This window comes from Miniopterus schreibersii, assembly GCF_964146895.1.
Source record: "Miniopterus schreibersii genome assembly, chromosome: 14".
Lineage (NCBI taxonomy): Eukaryota > Metazoa > Chordata > Mammalia > Chiroptera > Miniopteridae > Miniopterus > Miniopterus schreibersii.
In genome coordinates, this window is record NC_138114.1 from 6429716 (window position 1) to 6439222 (window position 9507).

General features: G+C 53.1%; 1 protein-coding gene across 1 annotated transcript in view; it reads right to left on the reverse strand.

Moving 5' to 3' along the window:
- DRGX (dorsal root ganglia homeobox) overlaps positions 1 to 9203 on the reverse strand; it is a gene marked incomplete at its 5' end in the record, with an annotated part of 29678 nt that extends 20475 nt beyond the window's left edge. The window contains 5 exons of the mRNA XM_081158582.1: positions 3899 to 4011; positions 4093 to 4271; positions 7173 to 7274; positions 8192 to 8289; positions 9197 to 9203. Of these exons, the coding sequence (XP_081014708.1) occupies positions 3899 to 4011; positions 4093 to 4271; positions 7173 to 7274; positions 8192 to 8289; positions 9197 to 9203 (499 nt within the window). The remainder of the gene's footprint in view (positions 1 to 3898; positions 4012 to 4092; positions 4272 to 7172; positions 7275 to 8191; positions 8290 to 9196) is intronic.
- Between the last annotated feature and the right edge of the window lie 304 nt (positions 9204 to 9507).

Sequence of the window (9507 nt, forward strand, 5' to 3'; positions counted from 1 at the left end):
TGCCCTGGGCATCCCCCATGTCCTCTCCCTCTGGCCAGGTGCTGAGGAAGCACAGCAAGCTCAGCGAGGATCTTTGGGCCTGGGCTGAAGACACAGGTCTGCAGTCTTGGGAGAGCAGCACCCAGAGTGAGGTCTAGGGTGAGGCCAGGCCTTGGTGGCCTTCCCAAGACACTTGCTGTCTTCAGTCCAGGACTCTGGACCCTCTAGGACCACAGAGCCTGAGAAAGGAGACAGGAGCACCTGGTTTGGGTCTGCGAGCTGAAAATCACTTTGATTTATTTCTTCTGAGTCATTTGCAAGTTGCCACAGGCCTGGAGGGGCGGACCGTAATCTCTGGCTTAGAAGGGGCCATGGTGCTCAGTTCACATTGGTCCTGGTCTCTGGCAGTCTTGGGTGCATCTCACAGCTGTGGACTCAGAGCTGTCCTCAGAGCTGGGGGAAGGGGGTGGGGGTCCACTGCCCCTACCTGCAGCACTCGTCAGAGGAGTGAATGAATAAATGGTGCTGAAGAAAAGGGCACAGCATGGTCCTGTGGGGAGCAGCTGAGATCACAAAGGGGAGACTAGTTGAGCAAGTGACATGTGAGCCAGTGACTTTGCCTCCCTGAGCCTCAGTTTCTCATTTGTAAACAGAACAATGGGCTTAGAAGCCAAAAGGGTGCCTTCTAGCACCATCTGCAGGAAGCTCCTCCCAGCTGCTAGGCCGCCCCTCGGTGGCCAACAGCCGCTGGGCTGCTCAGGCCCCAGAGAAGGAGAGCTGGTTCAGCCCCTCTGAGGGTGCAGGTGAGGTGAGGGTGGCTGGGTTACAGCCCAGAGGTTCCCGGTATGGAGCCAGGCCCTAAAAACTTGGGTTTGGTCCTCTCTTGGGACCAGGCTGGGCCATGTATTTAATTTCTGTAGCTTGGGGGAGTGAGGACATGTGGGCTGCAAGTGTCAGAAAACAGTCCTGGCCCCAAACCACCAAAGCAGTCCTGGTTCCACAAGCCGCTGGGCATTAAAGGCAGGCATGTTTAGAACCAGACTTGCAGGTACGCTTCTCCCCCAGGTCTGAGGCGGACACTGGGTTCCCCCAGCTCGTCGCCTGGCTCACCTGGTCTGAAGCGGGGCTGTGCTGACCGGAGGCAGCCCCAGAGACTCTCAGCTCAGAGCATCTCCCTCCCAGAGGTGCCACCACATGGGGTCAGGCGCTTTCAGAACTCAGAGACACCCCAACCAGGACCAGCCGTTATCTCAGAGTGCCTGTGACCACGCAGCCCTCCCTGTACAGTCCTAGACAGAGCTACAACCCAAGGCCACCGGCCAGCACAGCAGACGCTGTCAGTAATCGCTCATTTCCTCCCTCCCCAACGTGCCTTAGCTGACCAGAGCCCAGGAAGCCAGCTGCTCAGAGGGGCCAGCGGGGAGCGGACCGCGTGGCGAGAGGGCGCAGGGCGATCCACGAGCCGCGGGAGGGGAGCTTTGCTGGGGAGGCCCGAGGAGCAGCTATGTGCGCGTGAGACGGGCACAGGAAGCAGAGATGGGGGCGGGTGGAGAAAATCCCCCTCGCCGCTCCGACCCAGGGTGTGCCAGGTGGGCCCCGAAGACTTGGAGGCAACATGTGAAAGATGGGAACATTTCTAATAAAAATCCCAGTTTCCAGCTTCATCAGAATTCACTCACGCCGCGTCCTCACGCCCACGTGGCCAGTCAGCTGGCTTGGGAGACAGTTGAGCTCTGAACGGTGAGTGTCCCCAGCGCACCCCACCCCTTCCGCTCAGCCGGGATCTGGGGGCCCTTGAGCATGCTCCCAATGCCTCTCTCAAAAGCGGGAAAATGACGGAGACCACGAGGACCGCGTGTCAAGAAAAGTGAGCCAGAGCTCATTCGTGCCGGGGAAGCAGAGCCGACGCCTGACACCTGCACGGGCTCGCTGCACTCACTGCCGGCCTGGCTCTGGGAACTCCAGCGCGTGTCACCCGGTCCCGACCGCAGTCAGGGGGACGTCTCACAGGAGCATGCAGGCAGCCCAGGCAGGGCCACCACAATGCATGGAGACCCTCCCCAGTTCAGTAAGCACTGGGATTTCTGTCACTTCTGCAGGCTCCTGCGCAGCCCAAGCCCCCATCCCAGCATCAAAGGCAAGTGTCTGTCCAGTGAGGCAGGCCCAGGGCCGGCAGCCGGAGTCAAGAGAAAAGCTTAGGGGAGGAGGGGAGAAAGGAGGGATGACAGATTTACAGGCCCCTCCCACCATCCCTGCCTCTGGCCTGGGTCAGGGTGTGGGAGGCACGTGTCCCTCCTCTGACCCCCTCTCACCACTGCCCTTGGCCTCCCAGCCAGCCGCAGCCCTGCCCTACCTGCTGGCAGTGTGGCCTCTCCACCTTCCTTCAGCCCCCACAGCCCCCACCGGGCCTCAGCGTGGTTGCCAGAGCCCCACAGGCTGCCACAGCAAAGAGGTGTGGGAACCACCTCCAGTTCTGGAGGCTGGAGTGGGGCGAGCGAGGAGCATGTAGAAGAGCTAGCTCCTCCCAGGACCTGAACTAGCCCTCACTGAAGCAGAGAGGATGGACAGACAGACACAAGACTGCTCCTCCACCAGATCAGCTCCTTGGCAGATGCCCGCGTCCCACTGGAAATCTCCTCCCTGAAGCCCCTTCCCATCAGCTGACTCCACTTCTGTAGCACCCTGTCAGCCTGATGTGCCCTGTGGATATGTCCCAAGGATGCTCAGCGGGGGAAGGGGGGGTTATATGCCCGTCTCCATAGCTAGAGGAAGTGCTGGGGGGTGCGAGGCCCAGAGTTGAATGGCACTAAGCTTCATCTACTCATGCCCAGCTCCCTGGACCACCCAGAAGTGGCTCCAGGCTTTGGGGCTCCACCTTTTAGAGTGGAAAGTCCAAATCCAGGAACATGGCATTTGGGCTTTCAAGCTCTGGCCCTTGCCAGACACCTCCACCTATCTCTGGACACTCCCATGGGCATCCAACATACCGGCCATTCTCCAGAAAAGCCTGGTTTTCCACCCCTCATCCCCCACCCCCTCACCTCCCACATCCGTTGCCTGTGTTGTTCCCTATGCCTAGAATGCCTTTCTCTCCCTTCCGGAGACTCCCCAGGGAGGCTCCATCATGCCCTCATTCATCCCCCAGACTCAACAAAAAACACGCTGAGGGCACCCTGGGAGGCCCAGTACCAGGACAGAGCCTACAGCTGCACCAGCACCCCCACCTCCCAGATCCCTGACAGGCGAGGCCTCAGGGGGACACTAACACTGGCTCCCCCAGACACTCTCTGGGGTTCCGCCCTCCTTCTGGCGCACAGCAGTCTGACCCATCACAGAAGGAGGAGGTCTGGGGCCCGCTCACCCAGCAGAGGTGCCCAGAAACCCGAGGGGCAGCCCACAAGAGTTCCTTTCTCTGGACCTGACAAAACATCCAAAATGGTTTCCATCTTTCAGACAACACAGCTACTGAGAAGAGAGTAAATCTTGGAAAACCACAAATGCCAACAGTGCCAGCCTCTGCCTTCAGGAGTTCCTGGGCAGGCAGGTGGGCAGCCTCCATGAGTGGAGAGGGGACTCTAAACTGGGACAACTGCCCCTCACAGGCCTCGCTTATGAGCTGCCGGTGCCCCCCTAAAACTGTTACCTGCGACCAGGAGCAATCTACGACGCAGAACAGTCACTTTTGAAACAACCACCTCTCAGACAAGCCCCGTCGGGTACAGTGATCCTGACAACATCCACCTGAGATCTCAGGCCACATGGAACACAAACAGGGTGGCGTGTGTGGAAACAGACCCGGGCCAGGAGTGACAGAAGGCGAACAGGAGCTGTACCAGCCCGCAGTGCAAGGATGAGCCTGGTGGAGAAGGCAGGTCGGTCCGACCATCTCCAGGATCCCAGCCAGCAGAGCCAAACTCACCTTTCAATGAGGCGACATGTGACAGGGCCTGGGCATATGTGGCCGTATTCAGGAGGGTCCCCGGCAAGCAGGAGGGAAAGAAAGGTCCTGTGGGAGCCACAGTTCGCCCCAGGCTGGCAGAGAAAGGAAACCATGTGAGTTCCCAGCCTTGGGTGCCCACCAGCCCTCAGGCCCAGGGATCCAGCAAGCCTCACCTCTGTTGGGCCTCTAGGGCCTCCTTCTTGCTCCGGGCCTGGTCCCCAGGGGGCGGGGAATTGACATTTCTCACAGGTGGGGATGTCACCTCTGCGATGGACTCCTTGGCCCCTGGCTCCTGGTCCGAAGAACCTCTCTCTGTTTTCCTCCATTTGGCCCTACGGTTCTGGAACCAAACCTGCATCCCGATGGAAACACACCCAAAAGCGGCAGAAAATCAGACACGAGGAGGGAGCCAGAGCCCAAGCCCACTGCCCAGCACTCGTGGCGCACCCTGTAGCAGCCGGCGTGCAGAGGCCAGGCCTCCTCCCGCCTAAGGAGGGGCGAGCAGGGCCCTGAACTGCAGCTGCACCCCACGGCGGGTCAGGTCAGCCCAGCGGGCATGAGGAACACGCCCTTGGTAAGTGTTAAATCACAGAAAGCATCCAAATGCACTGCCCAGAGTAAAGGTAAAAGTGGTGTGGAAATTCTCAGTGTATGCCAGTACATTTATTTGATGTGAAATTATTTCCTGGGGTGGGGAGGGGGGAGATATCATCAAGCCATTTACAAAATACTGCCTGGGGTTTTCTCATCAAAATACTCATTCGCACTTCTGCAGGTTGGGTTGTCCTGAGCACCTGAGTGTGTCTGGCCTCACATATGTGATGGAACCTGAAACTCTCTCACATGTCATGACAAGTTCATGAGCAGCAGCCTGGGGCACCCATTAGAAACACTGACCCTGGAGTCAGTCTGTTTAGAACTCTGCACCTCAGTGGATCTCACTCAGAGTCCACTGCAATCCTAGGAGGGAGGCTGTCCCACCATCTCCACTCCACAGATGAGAAAACTCAGCGTAGGAGGTCGGCTAACTTGTTCAAGGTCATTCAGGTGGTCAGTGGCAGATCCACAATTTGAACCTAGTGGCTTGGCTAGGGACCATGATCTAAACTGTTTGGGGTAATAATAGTGGCCACCCCAGCTTTATTAGGAAGGTAACACAGAGATGCTCGAAAACCACTGCGCTGCGTCCTCGGCGCACAGCGACCATCGCTGGGCAAACATTAGCTACTGTTATCATCCCTGCCATCCTCGGGTTACAGGCAGCTCATGAGTCACCTGCTCTGCGTACCTTCTTAGAGGCCGCTGGGGGACTCCTTAAGCCTTGGAAACCAAGCTGCCTCATGGCGGCCCGGCCCAGGGTATTTCCAGAAGTCAGTGAAATCCTGCCGCTCGTCACCCCTTCCAGCAAAACCTGTTCCCCCTTCTCCTAGGAGATAATTCCTGGCTTAAAACACAAGGCTTGGTTAGACCTCCCTCCTATTCCCAGGGCGTCCTCTCCTCCTGCTGCCGGAGGCCTGGCCCTGGAGAGCACCTGGGTCCCCAGGCTGAGCCCTCCGCCAGCCACCCCGCCTCCGAATTTCCATTCTCCCTCATCAGGCTTGTTTTCTCTCTTTTTAAATCTAGTTGGCTTTTAATTGCACATATCAGCAACCATTGAGTAATGATTTTATCTATATTCTAAATTTAGGGCAGTTAAATGCAAAGCCAAATGCAGACACTTTCTTGCGTCTTAATTGAATGAAGGTCACAGCTATGACAACATTTAATTGAGCTATTTTTCATTATCATATTTTAATGACTTTGCACTGACAGTTCGCCTGCTTCTGAGGAAAGAGCATGATGGAGTCGTTTATTTCCCTATTTAGTTATTGTTTGACAACATCAGCTTCGATTAAGACCCTGCTTTATAGAACATTAATCATATTTGAATGAGCAAGCAGTGTAAATGTAAACACATCTCCCTTCCCGCCACCGAAGCCTGCAGCCAGTGTCCCCACACGGAGGCTCCGCTACACAAATGCTTCTCAGCCATTGTCTGTTCGCATAATAGCCAACAACAGCCTCGACGACAATTCCCAGCTTTAATTGTCCCACCCCTATCTCACCCTTGCACCTTTCAGGGAGAAGTTATGATCTTCCACTTCTGAATGCTCAATAATTGTGTCATTTATCTCAATTTGCAGTTCAGTCTTTAGGCAGCTATTGGCAAGCTGGCATTAAAAAAAGAAAGGAGAGACTGCATCCTGGCCAAAGGAGATTTTCATTTCCAAATAATAATCAGTTTAATTTGCCCACATATGACCAATGATTCATGTTCAGATTTAATAATCAGGATCACATAATCTGATTATAGGGGAAATAATTTGTTTACAACCCCCAATTTACTGCTCAGAATTCCATTATCTCTCTTCAGCCATTGGTTTTTAAGAGATACTAACATGACCCAGGGGAACTGAAAGCAAACTATTATATTTCCTACAATTAGATCTTTGCATAGTCTTAACCCCAAGCCCCTACATAAAAAAAGAACAAAAACAGCATGGAGGAAACCCCATAAATAAAATGAATATATAATTGTGCTCAAAGACTAGCTCGCCTGGAGAGGCAGAGCTGCGAATCTGCTCCCCTGCGTGCGGGCACATCTGCTGGGCTCGGCGGTCTGTGCACTTAAACGTAATCACCGTGTGGCTTCTAAAAAGAAATTCTGCTCAGAGCTGGTCACTGTAGGCCACGCTCCTCTCTGCGGCAGCCCTTTTGCTGCTGCCCTCTAAAGATTTTTAAATTGCACACGTTCTTTGGATTCACTTTTCTAAAAGAGCCCGCGTGCCGGGGAAAAGTTGGCCATAATGCAATTTCTGGAAAGCAGATCCTAACCCTGTTCCCATCTGAAAACACAGTTCTCTGCAATTGACCGGCCTTAGCCCAGAGTGGTCAGAGCTGCTTTGAGAATAGCATCTCAGCTCTTTTTTTTTTTTCCAAAGCAAGGAAATGGATGTGCATTGATGTAATTTAGTACCTTAGAGACGCGGACAAATTAGTGTAGAACATTATCACTAGTTAATTATGAATGACCGATTAATCAACCTAATCTAATATTCCACATTATGTTGATGTTATTAAAGTGCATCATGAAAATGACAGATAGTCTTCATTTGCTTTCTTTGGCCAAATGTGCACTCTGCAGTCATGATGTCAAAAAAAAAGTTTGCCAGTTTTAATATTAGGGAGTTAAATAATTGAGCAGAAGGCTCACCTGCACTCTGGCTTCCGTGAGGTTTATTTTCATGGCCAGCTCTTCTCTGGTGAATACATCAGGGTAGTGCGTCTGGGCAAAAACTGCCTCCAGAGCTTCCAGCTGGTAAAGGAAGAAATATTTACTGATGAGAGGTTGTGGCTAGGTGAGAGGAAGCAGATGCATGTTTCAAATTTGCTAACAGTGGTGAGGAAGTTGTTTCACAGATCAAATAAGGAAAGAAGAGGGAGAAAAGAACTGTTTGAAGAGATCCCACAGAGTTAAAATTTCAACCACTGATAACTCAGGAGCTAAGTCTTGCTAACAACCTCAATGCTCCCCCAAGAAGTAGAAATTAGAAGAGAGATGCAAATATTTACATGCATTTACATTTAAATATATTCATAAGAATCAAAATGGAAGGGTGGCCTCTTGAATTAGAGCAATCACCCAGCATCCCCCATGGGGTGTAGGAGGAGAGGAACAACTCCCCACTCCCCTCTCTGTGTCAGGCCCACAGAAACTGAGAAGGGGGTTTGAGTACCTTCCTGACTGCTCCAGTTTGCTCCAAAAGTTGAACAGATCTAGGAGAAGGGGCCCAGGTCCAGGAAACACAATATCAGGGTTCCAGCTGAAGCCCTTCCATTTATGGGCAACAATACCTTCTACAAATCCATCAACTTCTAGGGCTCCAGTCTTCTCATCTAGCTACCCAAAGACAAGAATGTCCTACCTGCCTTCCCTAAAGGGTTATTTCAAGGTTCAAATGATATTGCTGATGTGAAAATGTTCCCCAAACTATCAACCTTAGGCGAATGGGAGCAATCACTATTGCCTCTTCACTTACTATCTGGGATCAAAAGGTCAAAGTCCTCTGCCCTCTCTCCAAACAGATTCCTTGACACATAAGTTGCCCAAGAAAACAGGATCCAGTTAACATGATCAGTTGGCCTTACTTTAAAAAACGCAGAGCAGCTAAAACTCTGGCTTTTTGGAGGCAGGAAACAGCTAGCTTTCAGAACCGAGAGCAGCATCATTACCTGCTGAAGTGTGAATGTCGTCCGGTTCCGGCGCTGTTTTCTGCGCAGGAACCCATCATCAAAATCTCCCGTAGGGTGGTTGCCAAAGGGTGCGGTGCCTGCTGGGAGCAAACAGGATCAGCCTGAGCAGGGGGCCCCATCCTCACACCATCCCCAACAACACAGGCTCATTTGGAGGCATCCACCCGTCCCCTCGGGACAGAGCCCTGACTGTCCCAAAGCGTCTTTCTCGGCTCCTCTTATTAAACCCCTTCTTTTCCACTCTCTTGTGCTCTCTCTCTTCCAATAATTTATGACTTTAGGCCCAACTATGCCTATTTCATAGGACAAGTGGAGACCTTACTTCCCAAGACAGCCAAGTTCTCGTCTAGAGAAATTCAGGACTCAGGCAGAAGAGCCACTGGCTTGAGGCGGAGCCTTCGTCTGCCCTGGGCTGCCGGCTGCACCCCATCCAGCGGCCTCACTCCCCTCCTCAGAGCCTCGCACAGAAGCTGCTGCTCCCCTTTCGCTCACCCGCTAGTCCACTTGCCTGCATTTCCACAAACAACAAGAGCTAAGGCTGGGGGTGGGGAAGGAAAGAAAACACCAAGAGCTTTCACAGCACTTTCCCCCTAGAACTCAGGACATGAGGAGGTAAGGAGTTTATAGATGAGCATTAATTATCGTTGGTCACAGCTCATCGGCACGGCAGTGGATCTGTTATATACATGTCAGTTAACAGGAGATCTGCCCCGGCAGTAGCTGTTCTGAATTCCAAGCAGACGCACACAGGCCCACTCTCAAAGGGCACCCACGCTCTCACCAGGCTCACAAAGGACCTGGAAAGAAAGGCATCCTTCCCACCGTCCTCCCAGCAGCTCCAAAGCCCCTTTAAAGCCAGAACAGACTTTGGCCCCAGATGCACATTCAGATCATTTTCCAAATGTGCACCATTTACTTGACAGTCCACAATGGCTTCTTAGGAAAACAAATGAGCAAGCTCCCATTAGCCAGCAAATGCCATACCTGCCATGCGCCGGGCTCAGAGTCACTGCCCCGCTGGGCATTGGGAGCTGGCGAGCCACGGTGCCCAGGCAACATCGCTCAGAAGGGCCTCAGTCCCAAAGAGGCAAGACCCTTCAGGCTTTTAAAAATTCTGTTTACTGAAGGGAGCCCCTCCTACTTGTTATTCCACCCTCAGGGCCACATTTTTTGCCACAACACCCCACTCTCTGCCGAAGCGTTCTCCCTCCACCTTCTTGTCCACAGTGCATTCTTCTTCAAAACCCCGGTTACAAACATTTCTCTCCGTTTAGTGGAAGCTGAAAAGAGCAGCC